At 43.1% G+C, this 18,138-nt stretch overlaps 1 protein-coding gene across 1 annotated transcript in view; it reads left to right on the top strand.

Moving 5' to 3' along the window:
* The first annotated feature begins 3,828 nt into the window (after positions 1-3,828).
* trim71 (tripartite motif containing 71, E3 ubiquitin protein ligase) overlaps positions 3,829-18,138 on the top strand; it is a 38,786-nt gene continuing 24,476 nt past the window's right edge. The window contains exon 1 of the mRNA XM_037795170.1: positions 3,829-5,752. Coding sequence (XP_037651098.1) covers positions 5,006-5,752 — 747 coding nt within the window. The 5' untranslated portion in view covers positions 3,829-5,005. The remainder of the gene's footprint in view (positions 5,753-18,138) is intronic.

Consider the following 18,138-nt stretch of genomic DNA (forward strand, 5'->3'; position numbering starts at 1 on the left):
TTTATAATATTTTATTGTTCAACACGCCATTTTGGTAGAATATGGCAATAGAAGAGAAATAATTTCGTTTTACATTTGTACGGCACTTTTTAGGCGGATGTTTTACTGGCATCCGGTAGTCGCTTTCAGTCCAAAATGGCGGAAGTGTAGCTTTTCTGCTGGGCGCTGATGTTGCAATGGAACAAACAAGTGACTTTTACTTCTTGGCAATATACGTTCTTTGACCTCCTAACCCCACAGTTTTCACTTTCTCCACCATATGTGTCACCATTTTCCTCCCCAGGATGTAAATAACACAATGCTTGACACATGCTTATGGTATGGCCAAATCAAATGCTGCTTCTAAAATGTGAGGTGGTTGGAAGATGAATGTGGAGAAGGATGAGTCCTAGAGTGACATGGAAGAATGATATGTTGATAACATCTTCACTCACTCAAATGCTCATTTTACATGACTTCTGAATTCATGAGTCATCCCAGTTTTACAGTCCTCTGTTTGTGTTTCTGCTCCCACCGGTTTGTCTGAAAGAGAAAAAAAGACAGCAGATCAATAGTCTTCCATATCCCAGTACTCTAACTAGCTTCCTCTGTGCTTCCCCATACTGCATGTTGTCTGAGCAGGTCAGGTATATATTTCCATTAGGCTATATGTATTTCCTACAGGTAACTGGAGCCAGTTTATTTTTTTTATTAGGCCCCAAAATGAGCTATGTTCTCATTCAGAGTTCAGGAAATCAGATGTATACATAAAACAAGAGGATGAATTACTTCATTAGTCAAACAGTATGCATACACAATTTACTAATCTATTAAACAGGTTTTTAAATGTTGAAAATTGTTGTTTGTGCTAATCATCGTTGTTTCAAATGTTTCTATTGTGAGGCATAATTTTTCCAACATAACAAAACAAAGTATCGCCATGCTTCTTTTCCATGTCAACACATAAACAAACATAATGTCAAAAGACACAATAAGAACACTCTTCAAAAATAAATACATACATAAAATGGGAAAATACTAAATAAATGTCTTATAATAAAATAATAGTAATGATAAATGAAGAACAGTAATAATAATCATGACAACAATAATACTGAACATAATACTATTACTTGTATAACTTCACCAATATGTTGTTTGTGCTAATTGATTAGTTTACTTATCTTATTGTGTTGTATATATATATATATACATACAGTATATGTGTGTTTGTGTGTGTGTATATATGTATAAATATCTGTGTATATATGTGTTTATATGTGTAAATATGTATGTATATATGTATACATATATACTGTATATGTGTATGTATGTGTGTGTATATATGTGTGTATATATATGCGTGTGTATATATATGTGTATATACAATATATATATATACACACACACACTCACACTCACTCACACACATATACACGTATATGTGTGTTTACATGTCCATCAATGTTAATGCATTGTATATTTCTATGTATATAATAATTTTATAATATGATTCTGATATAAAGTTGTAGATGTTCCATAGGATTGCCAAAATAATATATATATATATATATTAATTAAATTTAAAATGTAATTAAATTAATATATAATAAAATAATATTTTTTAGATGCATTTACTTGAGAACCGATAACAAGGAAATGTTTGTATGATAATGTTTCTTTACATCCTTCACTTAAGACCACAACTTCCAAATGGAGTAAATACCCTGCGGCCTGCTGGTTACAGAGGTTATCCCTCTATTCTAATGTTAGTTACATCCGTTTTAGCTGCGGGCGAGAGCACACTAATAGCTCTCATGCTCACCCTACTGACGCCAGTGAGCGCTGCTGAGACCACGCACACGCACATTACCACGCTCCCTGCTCGCTATTGGGAGCGAGCATTTGACGCACACCTCTCTCTCTCTCTCTCTCTCTCTCTCTCTCTCTCTCTCTCTCTCTCTCCCTAGGGCGGAGTAGTGATGGGAATTCCGGCTCTTTTTAGTGAGCCAGATAACTTGGCTCAGCTCACCAAGAGGAGCCGGCTCTTTCGGCTCTTCATTTTACCACTTCTGCCTTTTATAATTCAGCCAAATTTAGCACCTGTTTTGACCTATGATTAGCAGGTGTGCGCACATATCACTTAAACTATTCAATATAATTATACTAAACCTTATAATTTCCAGAATACCATAATTTTACATGCTGTTTTGTTTCTGACTGTCACTCATCTTGTCTGCTATTCACGCATCGCACCCCGAGAGTAAACACCTCCTGCTCTGTACCTGTAGAACGTCAGCGCGCTGCGCACCCCCGCCCCTCCCTGCTTGATGGTATGATCCTTGTCTGTCATCACCTGACTGGTCGCACGGACGTCATTAATGGTAAATGGTAAATGGACTTGCATTTATATAGCGCTTTTCTAGTCTTCCGACCACTCAAAGCGCTTTACACTACATGTCAGTATTCACCCATTCACACACACATTCACACACTGATGGCAGAGGCTGCTAAGGTGCCAACTTTGCCCATTAGAGTCTAATCTAAGCAATCGGAGCAATTTGGGGTTAAGTGTCTTGCTCAAGGACACATCGACATGTGACCCGGAGCATCGAAACCACCGACCTTCCGATTGGTGGACAACCTGCTCTACCCTCTGAGCCACAGCCGCCCATTATGATCCTTGTCTGTCATCACCTGATTGGTCGCACGGATGTCATTGACCCAACATTCAGTCACAGTCAGTGCATGAAGTGGACGTACTGAGGAGAGATGCTGGACAGTGCTGGCGAGCTAGCAAGATGTATGGTGGACTGAGACAGCTGGAAGCTCCACTTGAAAGCCCGTCTGAGGACGACCCAATGACATCAATTCCGATAGTTGTATTATCACTCTTTCCATCCACCACTATTGGTTTTGTGTTATCAGTCCTACTTGTATTAGCTATTACAGCTGCTAGGCTACTATTGTGGCTGCTTCTCTCTCTCTCTCTCTCTATCTCTCTCTCTCTCTCTCCCTCTCACTCTCTCTCTATCTATCTATCCCCCCAGCCGGTCTCGGCAGATGGCCGCCCCGCCCTGCGCCCGGTTCTGCTCCAGGTTTCTTCCCAGTAATCGGGGAGTTTTTCCTGGCCACAGTGCGCTTGGTGGATCCTGTTGGGTCTCTAAACTATGGTGTACGGTCATAGACCTGCTCTATATATAAAGCGTCTTGAGATAACTTCTGTTGTGATTTGACGCTATACAAAAATAAATTGATTTGATTTGATTTGATTTGAAGTGCCCGTGGCGCGGAGAAGATCGTCCTATCATTCTGCCTTGAATTAATTCAAGAAAAAAGAAAAAAAAACAAAAAACGGCTCTTGGACGGGAGCCGGCTCTTACGGTTCACTTAAAAGAACCGGCTCTTACGGTTCACTTAAAAGAACCGGCTCTTACGGTTCACTTAAAAGAACCGGCTTTTATGTTTCACTTAAAAGAACCGGCTCTTATGTTTCACTTAAAAGAACCAAAGAACCGGCTCTTATCGTTCACCTAAAAGAGCCGGCTCTCGTGGTTCACCTAAAAGAGCCGGCTCTCGTGGTTCACCTAAAAGAGCCGGCTCTCGTGGTTCACCTAAAAGAACCGGCTCTTATGTTTCACTTAAAAGAACCAGCTCTTATGGTTCACCTAAAAGAGCCGGCTCTTATGGTTCACCTAAAAGAGCCGGCTCTTATGGTTCACTTAAAAGAACCAGCTTTTATGGTTCACCTAAAAGAACCGGCTCTTATCGTTCACCTAAAAGAGCCGGCTCTCGTGGTTCACCTAAAAGAACCGGCTCTTATGTTTCACTTAAAAGAACCGGCTCTTATGGTTCACTTAAAAGAACCGGCTCTTATGGTTCACTTAAAAGAGCCGGCTCTTTGAACCGGCTCGTTCGCGACCGACACATCACTAGGGCGGAAGTGTGTCCATTTTTTTTCTCAATCGGATAAGAGCGGCTCGAGGAGCTGCAGCCCGGGCAACGCGCTCCCTCCACCTCCACCTTTATGTTTATGTTCGTATTAATCCACCCCGAGAGAGTAAACAACGGCGACAACAACAAACAACCAAGTAAAGGGACGTAAATCAGCTCCAGGACCGAGTCTTCCCGGTCGTAGGGTCGCTGCAGCCAGAGGAGAGAAAACCTGCGCATTCCTCCACAAGCAGAGAGAGAGAGAGGAGACCGACCACCGACCACCAGCAGCCTGAACGGGCTCTAGAGGAGCTGCAAGCGGCCTCTAACACAAGCTGAATTCACCCGCGGAGGCTCCTTATAGATGGTATTTGTTGTCTTTATCGGAGACTCGATGTGTTTGTTGTTGATGACCTCAACGCACATGATGTTGCTTTGATGAATAATTCACGGTCTCACGGTCCGAGGCTGCGATTACCGACCGACCGTTGGCTGCGCCCGACGCCGCCTGAACGGGCCCCGATGGTGGACTAGAGAGAAGACTAGAGACTAGAGAGAAGAGAAGAGACACAACCACGACGACGAGCACGCGGGGATTGGCGAGCAGCGAGTAAAACAACAGTATAAATCAGTAGATCGTCGTGTTGGTGCTGTTTATGTCGCAGAGCCCTGTAGTCATGTTGTTGAGTCGGTGGGGGAGGAGAGACGGAGCCTCCAGTACTTCGACGCCGATCCAGTGTCACTCCAGTTTCGGGTTGATGTTATGAGCCTTGAACTGAAGCACCATACGTTGTAATCTAACATAGTGAAGCGCATGCCTCACCCACGCCTTACACAACTCAATTGATCTTTTTTGTTACCTCAGAGATTACCTTTGAAGAACTGTTTTTGAAGCCTACCTCCTTGTTTTGAGTTATATAGTACAGAGACAACATCTGTATGTCTGATGAGCACCGTTTTCACTGTTTGAACTGACTTTTAATACCTCATGAATCTACCTCAAATACTTTATTTTCTACACAACACAAGGGGCCAATGTGTCCCCACATAAATACCTCAACTGCATCACATGTTGTAAGCTGAGCATCTTCAGATGGCTTCGTTTCCAGACTCGGACCTGCAGACCTGCCCTCTCTGCAAGGAGCTGTGTGGCTCCTCTGCTCCCATTTCCTCCAGCTCCTCTACCTCTTCATCCTCCTCGCATACCTCATCCTCCTCCAGCCAGACCACCAGGAGGCTCCACGTCCTGCCCTGCCTCCACGCCTTCTGCAGGCAGTGCCTAGAGGGCCAACGAAGTCCAGGGGACCCCCTGAAGCTGCGGTGCCCCACCTGCGACCAGAAGGTGTGCATCTCTGAGGCCGGAGTGGACTCCCTGCCTTCCTCCAACTTCCTCTTCAGCAACCTGCTGGACGTGGTGGTGAGCTCCGAGGAGCAGATTCAGAACAAGAACGGCCACCACCACCACCACCACCACCGGGGAGGCTTAGGCGGAGGCTCCTCCGGCTTCCACCACCCTCATGGAGGTCTGCTGCACCCAAACCACCTGGGAGAGCCTCAGTGCAGTTCCTGCGACGAGGAGAACCCGGCCACCTCGCACTGCCTTGACTGCCAGGAGTACCTGTGTGACAACTGTGTGCGGGCACACCAGAGGGTGCGGCTGACCAAGGACCACTTCATCGAGCGCCTGGGAGAGAACCTCCACCTGGGCCGGATCAACGTCAACAGCAACCCGGGTCAGCCAGGGGTGTCGGTGTCCCTCGCCCAGTCCCTGCAGAACAACTTCGCCCTGCTGTCCCTGTTCCAGGACCACATGAGCTTCTGCCAACACCATGACAACGAGGTGAGTAGAGCATAAAACTACTGCACCTGAGGACAGAAGACACATTTCAGAAATGGGTGGGCGTGTCACACAGAAATACTTCTTATTTTTCTTATCATTTTGGGGTGTAAAAACATATTTATTGCACAAATGCATTCACACACACACACACACCGCTGTAGTGTAATAGCGTTGTGTGTGTAGTATAGAACCATACTGGGGGCCATATGGCCTTAGGTTCAAAGGGAGCTGAGTGGCTCTTCACCTAGTTCCCTGGAGACGAACAGGCACGTGTGCTGAGCTGGATTTACACACACACAGACCCTGCGTGCACACACACACTTATAAGCATAGACACATGCAGAGTCTGGTTAATCTGTACCACACCATCCATTCAGGGCAGAGAGAGGCCCCTGTAGTAACTGCACACATGTTTCTATGACTGTTAGAAGTCCTATCCATGGACATATTATGGAGATCGAGGTTTTCTCTGATAATGGGAAAGACAAGTTGGAACTTGGGGCCCAAAGGGAACCATGTGATCTTAGCAAAGTAAACTACAAAGGCCTGTATAACAGGAAACCAGCTTTTTCTTGGTTTAGTCATATGTTCAGGAAGAATAATAAATAGCATTGGTAGGGGGTCTTGGAATGTCATATTTGTACCACTTCTGGTTTCTGTTGAGGAGCTCAAGGAAGTTCTCCCCACACGTCTTGGCCGCAAGAACATGAATTAGAAACAGTTATGTTTTAGATTATCAAAAAGGTCTGTAAGTGTGGTCAGGGAAGTCTGCAAATTTTGAGTGCCGAGATCACACAGTTTATTTACGTGTACTCTAATAATTCACTTAAAGCTTCAGTAGGCAGAATGTTTTTGGCATCATTGGGCAAAAAAATAATAATAACCTTTCAGCATATTGTAATTCAAGTGAGAGACTTCTGCACCTCCTCTTGGCTCTGTTTTCAGGCTTTAAATAATCTAGCCCGTGACGGGAGACTTTGACCAATCACAGGTTATTTCAGACAGAGCCTTCCCATTGGCTGTGTTCCGACTGGTGGGCGGTGCTTGGTATTTTCTCAACTGATCTCAACATGCCTGCCAGGTCACAAACTTTCTCATTTTACAGCTAAACAGTACACTACAAGATGTTTCTGAAAACATTTGAGGCGAGAAATGGGCATTACAGTAACAGAATATTGATTCATATTTGATCAGCGCTGCCTAGTTTGACCGTTTGATTGGAGTTTGCGAGTTTCGCGAGCAGTGATTGACAGCTGCGTTAGAGACTCCTCGGCTCTGATTGGTTGTTTTGGTTCGGGCGTGGTGAAAACCTGCAAAGAGCAGCATGCTATTCATTGTAAACTAAACGTTGAAAAACATGCTGGCGCTGCCTATTTACATTTAAAGACTCAAAATAATGGTGCAACAAGGGAAAGTTGTGAGTTTGACTTTATGAAAATATCCTCTGTTGCACGACTTGGAGACAACCTGTTGTATAGGTTTTGATTCCCTAGAGAAACTGATGCAAGTAGTTGTTTTCTACTCCGCTCAACTACGTAAAAGAAGCTTAAAACGCTGATCATCCCAGCCAATGGCTTCCCAATTCCTTATGATATATCGTCAACAAGTTGTCAAGACTTGGATAAGAAAGGCCATGCATGTAAAGTCGACGGATTCAGCGTTATTAGTGTTCGTTAAAATGTGCTGCAGCGATTTCAATAAATTATTAATTCTATCTGCAGTTTTCAAAACATTTAAAACCCAGTCACAAAAGCCCCGTTTACTAAGGAAGTTTCCCCCCCCCCTCCACCCATTGCCAGTAAATAGGTGCACACGGCTTTCCAGTAAGGGCTTAATTTCCCAGTAATGCCTCACTCACTCACTGTGCTCCAGCCCTGGGGGAGGGAATGACACAGGAGAAGGCTCGTCTTTCTTTACCAATGAGCTCTGAGCATTGTCCATCAGCCAGCCCCACATCAGTCATATGTTAAAATGGTTCCTTAGATCATTCTGTTGGTGACGTGTCAAGTGGAAATCCTCTTATTCACATTTTTTTTGTTCTGTTAAACCCTGGTTTGCTTATCCAATGCAGATTTACTTAAAGCACAAGTTGCAATTTCTCAGTTTGTGTAGGAGCCAGTATACCCCTGTGCCCGACCATTTCTCGAACTTTCCGAAACCGTCGATCCGTCATTCACACCCACTTTAGCTGTGCGTAGGTGAGGAAGGAGCCAGGGGTTTGAACTTCTCCCTCTAGCTCTCTTTTTTCATCCGTTACACAACTATTTCTGTCACTTACCTTTCACATGAACAACAGAGTGCAACGCTATGAATTCAGGAGAGAAAATATGCACCATTATCTTCATATTTAAACGATATTACATCTCCTCCCTCTCTACGAAGGCCATCTTTTCACTCCACCTTCGAGTTGCTGTTCGGAAAAGCTATAAACACATTTCATTTCCAACCTCGTTCTGATTGAGTATACCTCATCCCAGAGCCTGCCGGTTCATTCAGAAACTTGTCATTTCGTAAAGTTTGAGCACTCCCTGAGAATTGAAAGTGGTTGATTTAGCCTCAGAGCTCACATTAGCCTTGTTTTTGAAGTATCGCATTAGAAAAGCTGTATGGAACCGGCTAAATTGGATAAACTTCCTCAATTGTGGAAAAAAAGTGATTGTTTTTGCCTTTTACGAAAAAGAGTTGATGCACTAAATGGATTATGGAAACATCTTTGCCGAATAAAGTCTGACGTAGTGAACATTTAACTCGCATGACTGATCAGCTGTTTCCGCTGTCGACATCTTCTCGGATATTATATCACCATAACGTGCGAATGCTTGTCTTCGTCTCCAGACACCATGAAACAGGACCAATACTAGCTGACGTGACAAAAGCATTAAAATGTGCCCAATCGAAACAAATTCCTGTAGACCTCTCTCCATTTTCCTCTTGTAGATAAATGGTTAGACCTCTAGCTCTACCTCTTCTACTCTGTTTATTGGCAGATTACAGCCTTGCGTAGCCTACAGCACCGACTTCTGACCAAACCATGCTGTAGCCGAGTTTATTCGCTCCAAACCAGTTGATGGAAACATTTACTTTTTTGCTTAAAATTCGTTTGACAGTTGAATGGAAACACAGCTATTGTCTCAAACTGTTGTGTGAGCAGTAAGAAAAGACCATGGTACTATTTTGAATGCTATTGTCCAGCAAAGCTCCCTCCAACCAGATATTTCTGTCATCTAGTTGTATGGATTGTGGGAGCTGGTTTCTGGAGAGGTCAACAGAGACCTTTGCTGCAAGAAGAAGTTTGTTGCATGCAGCGAGGGATCTCATAAAAATGATTTTCTTACATTGTGTAGTTGCAGTGCAATTTGTCACAATCATTTTCGCTATTCTGTCATCCAATTTAATCCCATTTTCAGTAACGTAAAAACAGCTGTTTCCGTGTTGTTTTCGGTCTTTGGAATATGACCTACTGACTAATTGTTTCCTCTCATGCAAGCCCAGACAAACATGCATATCTGCAGTCAGCTGGTCATCAGCTGTAGACTTCGCTGTGTATAAGTGCAACAGAAGACGCGAGGCATGTTTTTGTCTGGGCTACTTCTTTGATGTCGCCGTGGTGTATCAGTGCCCTCGTACCAGTATGAGAGGACTGTGCAGTGTGTGTGAGGGAGCTGAGTTTCTTCCAGGAGCTGTCCAGCTCTCTAGTGTTGTGTGAGCCTGACAAAGAATTTCTCCTGTCCAGGAGATTGGTAGAGACGATGGTTACTGCTCACTGCTAAACAACAGAAATGCTTTGTTAGTCGTTCAGTCCCTTTGGTCTAAAAGGGGTACAAAAATAAAACAGATTGAGTAAAGGGTCAATTAAATGACCAATCACTTCCCTCTTTTATTAGGGGTTTGGTTGGCCGACAAACACACAGTCTGAGTCATGATTTGGAAAAAGGGGTGCAACAAGAATGAGTGTAGCACAGGCGTAATTAATAACCTTAACGATGCTTGCTTTACACTCTGGTGTTCCAGTTTCATGTTTGTTCAATATAATGGAGCCATAATTGGTGTTATTAGCGACACTTTCCCTGCCATTGCGAGTCAAAATGTCTGCTGTGACAAAGACGTTTAATGACTAGCTCTAAGTCAAGTCTGACAGTCTAAAAAACATCTTAATGATATCTGACACTGCTGATGATAGCTCTGCGCTGCAGCTTCTGGTAATGGTCTGTCTGACAATGTTAAAGCTAATGATATCTGACTGATGAACGTTGGCGTCACAGACTGACATGATGAGGTGCTTCACAGCCCTGTATTCTGGAGGACCCAGTTAAACTTTGACTATTTATATGATATTGGTGCCTTCAAATGGGGTTGTGTTTACCGTGTTCATGGGAAGAGTCCATAAGAACGCCCTTTTATGATATGTCTGATAGGGAAGTTAATAATTAACCGTCATTTTAACGTGTCACAACAACGGCTTGTATATCCGCCGTCCTCTGTCTTTCGGTTTCCCTTTTTGAATGACGAATACAGACTACGGCTACCTGCTGGTGTGGAGAGTTATTTCATCTCACGCAGGAGGACGTACGCTGTTATTGGTCGTTGGCTGTAGTCTTCGTGGTGTGTTTGAGTGCAACTTTTTGGCCAAGACAAAGGCGACGTGAGGCGACGCAACAGGCAGCCTTCGTCGCCACTAACTCTCTGATATCAGCTTGGTGTGTCTGGGCCTTTAGACTCTAGATTTGGATAAGGAAAAAATACAACAAAACATTTTTTTTTGGGAAGAGAATAATGTTAATTAGCTACAGCTTATAAAATTGGCCAGCAACAGTTTTCCTTTCAACTGGTGACATTGGCAGTTACTGAGAAAAAGTAGGAAGCCTCTATGGAAAGTGCTAAATTCAGTTTTTTGGAAATGATATCATCTTCAAACTCAGGAAATCTGGTAAGAGCCTGCTATTGGAAAAACAGGGATGGTGATACTTTGACAGGGAGGGACATGCACAATCTCTCACCTCATGTTTTAACTTCATCAACTGTAATGGGAGAGAGGGGTTATGTTTTTATAATGGAGGTCGTGGAGTGAATATCAAATTTATTTGCTTTGGCTTGAGGTTTCTCCCAATTCTGTGCACATGGATACATCAGTAATATTGAGTTAACTCATTGTTAATGTACACTCTTCAGCTGAAGATCATTTGGGAATAAAATGTATCAGAAATTGTAGATTCCCAAATGACGTAAAGATTGCGAAATGAAGTGTTTCAGCTGGAAGATAAAGCTCCTCAGGCAGCAAAGGGAGTCGGCTACCCACTGATAAGAATATATAGGGTTTTCGCACACGAGTGAATATGTTGGCCTACTTTAAACAGTAGAAATGTCAGTTGTTACTCATGTGAATCACTAGCCGTCAGAGAGGGTCTCGCGTTTTGTGTGCGCGCGTGTGAAGTGGAAATGGAAAATTGGATTACATCAAAGAAGTGCCCTCTGCTTGCTGTGATGTCAGCCCTCCAACATACAAACACATACACAGCTCCATCCGAGAGACTGCTAATGATATGATAATCCTACAAAATGTCACTCTGTGCTTTAGATTAAATTGTTGTCACCATGACAACAACCGCGCCTGGCTGTGCATGTGCGTGGCTTCCCAGAAACAAGCACACACAAATAGTCTTTATAAAGTAGCGGGAGCGGGGGGGGGGGGTTGCTGAAGCAGACTGGGAGCGGACAGAAAGTGGTTGCTTGGCGATGAGCCCCTACAATACATTGTGTTTATAAGGATGAGGTGAAGTTGAACTAATCAGTCACACAGCCTACCAATGCTCTTGTATCTCCTCGGGGACAATTTTTGTGTCGCGTCAAAGTAATGAAGGCTGTGGGATGTTCGGTTGCAGTGGGAGGTCCCGGAATTTTATTGTAGTTTGTAAGGCTGGGACGATACACCTATCTCCCGATTTGATACTATCACAATACTTTGGTGCCGATTTGATATGTATTGCGATTTTTAAGTATTGCTATTCTACAAGTATTACGATTTATTGTGATTTTTGTTCACTTTTTAACACTAGACCATGGGAAAAAGTTGAATCATACACTTCTAGGGACTTTCAATTTGGAAAATATCTAAATGCATACAGTGAAAATGTTTGATTTTCATCAAGTATGTAGTCAGAAATGTCCTGATGTCAAATATATCAGTCATTGTCAGGCGTTATTTATAAAAAATTTTCCAGCAACCCAAAAATCAAAGAATAAAGACATTTTCCTGTGGTATTTTCTAATATAATATTGAATATAATCCAATCGATGTTATTTCCATATATGTATTTTGTATATACAGTTCCCTTTTTTAACACCTTATTTTGAGAACCGGACGTAGTCATGTGTATACTTCCGCTAACTTCGCCAAGTCCGTCGCTAGCTATACCGTCAGCTCCAGTCTCTTTACACATCCTTGGTCAACTCCATCGGGGCCGTTTGAATGCATTTAACACAAATGTCAGCATATGGGTGCTCTACCTTTTGTAGCGTCGGCTGATTGTACCACGGAGATGAGAGTGACGGCTGGCTTGACCGCACGTTACCGCAAAAGAAAAACATTTGCTGTCCAGGACAGAGTTAACATGCTGCTTTAGCCATGATGTCTAGCTCTGCTTTTTCTGGCAATGTATGAAACCCAAAGTGTTTCCATACTTTACTGTAGTGTAGTGTTTACCACGTTGGATTTAAAACGTGAGGGTGCAGGTCGTATACACGCAGACCTTCCACCGTTTTCTGATTTGTCGTTTCGGCTAGCCGTGGCCGGCTGTGGTTTGTTTTGGTTGACGGATGCAGAACGGATATGACATCACGTTACTCTGACTACAACAATAAAAGTGGTAACTTCCTTCTACCTCCGTATAGACTCAAATGAAGCAAATATATTGATTCTGGTATTAAAAAATCTGTTTCAAAATTGTTAAACAAAAATCGCGATACATAGGTGAATCGATTTTTTTTCACATTTTCCACCGCTAGTAGTTTGTCACACATTTTCACAATTGTCTTTTATCTAGTTCTGTAAGGGAAGACAATCACTTAAAACATATGCTGGCTTTGTGATCACTAGTTGTACTCCCCCTCTCTGGAGCTCACTAGCGGAGAATGTTTGTAAGGAAACCTAACCCAACACTGACGCTGATACAAGGCCAGAGGAATTCCTGTAACTTGAGTTTATACCTCCTGGGTTCTCTTTTCCCCTTCTCTCTCGCTCGCACACACCGGGTATTTCCTCTGCCGAGTCCTGCCTTTCTCATCAGCGCTCTCTGTCTGCTCTATGTCAGAGACAATGGACATTATGGACGCAGAAAGTCTCCTCAACATGATTTAGCAGCTGTTGCTGTTGAGGGGCAAGTGATTACATTTCATCACTCCTGGAAGTATCCGTGTGAGTGTGTGGCAGGCAGCAGCGTTTTCCTTTCTAAGAGCATCTCCCATCTGTAGGTAGTTATCCTCTGAAGAGGATTTTAGTGTGTGTGCGTGTGTGTGTGTGTGTTTCCACACAGCCAGCAGAGTTAGATTATATGAAGTTGTACTTCCAGGGTTTTAATGCACAACATGTGCCCAGTAATTAGAGCGCATTCCCTGTTTCCTGTGTGTTGTGAATGTGTTTCATGTAGGCTAAGGGGGAGTGTGTATGTGTGTGTGTCCTAGCTTTGATGTATGTCCATTTGAGGACTTTGGGCCATATAAATTTAATGGATAGAAAGGGAGGCATTTATCACATTCTCTTTGACAACAGGATTTAAAACCCATTCAGAAGCTGGAACCTGCTACTTCCTACTCAGTGGTTGGGCACAAATGGGGTTTTAATTGGCCATTATTTGACCTCACTCAACGGGATTGCGCAGTTAACACATTTGACGTTAAAGCTCTCAACCCTATTTGGAGGACATTGCACAGCTTCCAGCCACATTTCGTCCACTTTGAGTGTTTTTTTAATAGTCGGCCAAGGCTATGCTTGTTTGTTAGCAGTTGCACAGTTGCTGTAGAAAAAAGTAGCCAGTGTGTTTGCAAGTTTTAGCTTTACACTTTGGCTGACCATTTTCAGTTGTACAGATCTAGATTGTTTGGATGTATTTTTTTCTACTGTCCAAGGCAGCCATCCGTTTCCATTGGCTGCAGTATGCAATTCAACTAGCAGACCCTTAAAGCTTGGATGGTTTGTGTAATACATTACAGTAAGGCCATGCTCTGACTGGGTGAAAAAAATGCAACAGTCTTCATTCATTTGAATGGAACCAATGCATTGACAGTGTGGGTGACAACACAGAGGCCTTCAACCAAAAAACAAAACAAAGAATCACAGCGTCGTCCAGAAAAACAGTTAAACATGGCTGCAATGCAACACTCTGTCATCAAGGCAAGGTGCTGCGTTGGCCAATGTGCAAGCACACATTCCTAGTATATTATTTTGTATCCCAAAAATCATATTTCTGCTGTTTACCTCTTGATCACATGGATGGAGGGTAAAACGATTGTTGCCCTCCTTCCTGATTTTGAGTTATTGAAACCACTGTGTTTTGATGTCCGCTAAAGGCACTCACCAAGCCGACGGTCAGCCAGTCTGGAGCTGTCGGTGAGCGTCTGTTGGCCTAGTTTTTGTGGTGTGTTCCGCCCCGTTGGCTCTAGCCTGCCCATGCTGGAGGCTTTTTGGCCGGTTCAGCATGTTAAATCGGCAGCGGATGTTGTTGGTGTAAGAAATCAAGCCAACGAGAAGGCTCTTCTCATTTTTCATCTTTATCCTATCTGATCTTTACAATACAGGGATATTTTCACAACAACATGGCCATCTGGAATGAAGCTAAGTGCTGAGTGAGAGTGGTCGGCAAATTGCGCTTTGTTTCATGTACGTATCATAACAACAGGTTGTAAATACGCAATCCTCGGTCTTCCGGTTTCCCTTTTTGAATGACGAATACAGACTACCGCCACCTCCTGTTGTGTAGAGTTATTTCATCTCACGCATGCGCAGAACTTAAAGTACGTACTAACTGGCTGTCGGCTGTAGATTTTGCGGTGTGTTCAAGTGCAACTTGTCGGCCAAGACAAAGGCGATGTGAGGCGACGCAGCGGTCGGCCTTCATCGCTGCTAGTTCTTTGATTTCGGGTTGGTATGTCTGGGCCTTAAGCCTTCAAACTCATAGATCTATCACTCGACATCCCACTGGTACCTGAAACGACACACCCCCACAAACATTGTTTTTGGTCTGAACACCCGGTAAACATCAATTCCTCATAATAATAATGTATTGTGTTCAGTAAATATTGTTTCATTGTTTTGGCTGTTCCTCCATTGTTTTCTGTTTTCAACTCAGGAATTAGCATTTGTGGAAGTTGCAACTTGGTTTTCTTCATATAATGGGTAATGCTACATGTGACAGGCATTTGCTTATGTTGACGATTCAGCTTTCTTGTGTAACAAGGCCATTTCCTGTAAAGGTCATGCTGTTTAGGGCTGCCAGGTTGGTATGCCAGCCATGTGCAGTACATGTGCATGCGTGCGACAAACAGGCGACGAATATACGAGGGCTTCGGGACCAAGTGGTGCACAAAACAATGAATGTTTATCTGTCTTGCATGTTAATGTACTGTTTTTTGGACCAAGCTTGGCATATGGTTATGTTTTGCTGATATAAATAAGCAGTCAGTCATGGATTGAGGGTCATTAAGCATGTGGGTTGTTTATCATGCTCTCTAATGTTACAGTAACCAGGAATAGTGGACTGTATACAGGCGCACATTTGTTATATCTCAGCTGCTCCACATTTCATTCACACTGCTTCTGCATTTCACCCTCTCATGTTTCTCCCTCTTTCTCTTGCTGTTTAACTCCTTCTTCTCTTGCTCTTGATTTGTATCTACCCCCATCTCTCCCACCCTTTCTCTTCCTTTTCTCCATTTTTTGTTTTTTTTTACTGCTCAAGCATTAAGCACACGACAGTCATTCACATGCTCGCTGGCTAAGGAAGCCAGCTGACTGTGGTTTGTTTTCGCTCCGGGGCCGACCAATCAGAACGCCGGCTTACGGCCACCGCCCCCCCCTGTCGTCTCTGGCAGAGTTTCAAAACATCGGCAGGCGTGTCTGTGTGTGTGTGTTGTGTCCGTGGCTACAAGCCAACAGGGGTTGCCACGAGAGGGCGGGGCCGCGGAGAAGAAGGAGGAGGAGGAGGAAGGAAAATAGCAATGAGAGAAGAGTGATGTATGGAACAGAGAGGGAAGGAAAAACTACATGTGAGCAAGATATGGAGGGTGTTTGGAAAAGATTAGTGTAGGTGTCCGTGAGTTCCATAAAAGGAGCTTTGTCTGGCAGATGGTGTTCCTGGGATTGCTGTGAATGTTGGGATTGGGTATTCCACAGATTATCCATCTTGGACATACCAGACTGGCTTAGGGCTGGTGCTGTCTATTTGGCCCTTCATAAGTGTTCATTCCCTAGTTCTCAACCCTAATTATTTCTGTAAGCCTTTCCTCACAGACAGTGAGTAACCGTCTCTCAATCTGCTGTCAATTCTGCTGTGCAGGAAATGCTCCACAGTATGACCACCGTAATATTTTCTTTTTAATTTAGTACGTTAGTGCTTAAGCCTCCCTGACACCTGCTTCAGCCTGACGTGTTGGAATGAGGCGTGTTGGAGTTATGCGTCGGTCATCAAATCTCTCAAATGCTTGGCAGTCTTACCTGACATGACTTTTACTTGTAATGTGTAGGATCTCTTTGACCGGATGTCTCGTAGAGGGCATAAAAACAGATTTAAATCTGTCTGATATACAGTTTCACAGCATTTATTGATTTGAAAAATGCTTTCATTTCAAGTATTTGTTAAAAATAAATTGTACAGTAAAAAGAGAGCCCACATTTTTTTCTTATTTTGACACTTGTGTACGTAGTTATCATCTAAAAGCAATCTTATCTTCTGAAAATAGTTAAGGAAAGAAAATAGACACTGGGCTGGCATGATTCCAAGTATAGCGCCTGCCCTTACTAACTTTAAGGTGCAAGCAAGGCATTAAAGTGTTGTAAAAAGCACTTTCAGGATTAGTGAATCTACTCTGATAGATAAATGTTTAAAATAAAGGTTTAAAATAAAGGTCATCATAAGGAAACAAACGGTCTAGAAGTATAGTACATTTAGTGTTTTATGCAGGATTTGTCTGTTTCTCAGTAGAAAACCACCTTTTATTAAATGTGTTTGTCTTGTGTTGCTAAACACACTGACGTCTGTCATCAGCTTCTAAAAATGTGCCTCTGTGTGTGTTTGTTTATGTCCACGCCTTTCGGTTGTAAAAGACAGAGTACATAGGACTATGACATTAAGTGTTATGAAAAACAACAGTTAAACGGTCACATAGTTAATCCCTGAATCTTTAAAAAAAACATTATTAAGAAAAGGTCTATATGTTTTAAGGATTCAAGCAAATTTTCTGAAAATGTATTTGACCTTGTAGGGAGCTTTCAAAAGATGTTTTGAATAGATTTACTGTTTTTGCCCTGTGGTTTTGAACATACATTTATTTTGTTTCTTTGGGTTAAAATAATAATTTTCTTAACAGATCAAATCCCACTAACCTGAGCCCCTGCACACTGCTGCTGGAAAAATACAATCCCAGAGGAAGCACAGTCTGATCTCATCTCTAAAAATAAGCTCACATCTTTCCTACTTACTTCAGAATGGGTCACTAACTAGTATTATCTTTGAGTTGCTTGTGCATATGAAATTATAATTAATATGAAATTCATCATAAAGGGATGCACGGCTATAGTAGCCCTCCCAACTATCATTTTACTCCCTACAAAAAAAACCCCCATTCATTTCCAGTTGTATATCGAGTTTCCAGTCATGCAAGCCATGACTTTGAAAGGCATTACGAAATATATTCTTAAAAAAGTCCATGTGAGATGCATTTTTCTTGCATGTGACAGATGCGGTCTATAGAGTAAGATGGAAAAGGTTGAGAAATGGTATTTGGACACGACCGTTGCATATGGTCTGAAGATCTCACTGTCAGTGAAAAGTTCTTTGAGAGAATGTGCTTTCACAGTTACTCAGAGCAGTCCCGGTGCTTCTGGCACCACAGTGTGACATTACATGGCCCTTGTCCCTTCCCCCCACTCGGCTGCGCACGTAGGCAGCGAGTTCTGCACGTAGTGATTTTACTGGCTAGTGGAGCTCGTGCCCTCTCCCCCAGTTCCCAGTACCTATGAGGGAGGGAGGGAGGGAGGAACGGTGACTGATCCTATTGCTGCCTGCCGACTGTGTGAGCAGAGGGACAGGCCCACAGCCATCATGCATTTATTCTAATGTTGTTTACCTCACAAGTTCAGTGTATTGTTCTTGCCAAGAGTGTGGTGTGATACTGTC

Source organism: Sebastes umbrosus, chromosome 15, assembly GCF_015220745.1.
Source record: "Sebastes umbrosus isolate fSebUmb1 chromosome 15, fSebUmb1.pri, whole genome shotgun sequence".
Taxonomy (NCBI): domain Eukaryota; kingdom Metazoa; phylum Chordata; class Actinopteri; order Perciformes; family Sebastidae; genus Sebastes; species Sebastes umbrosus.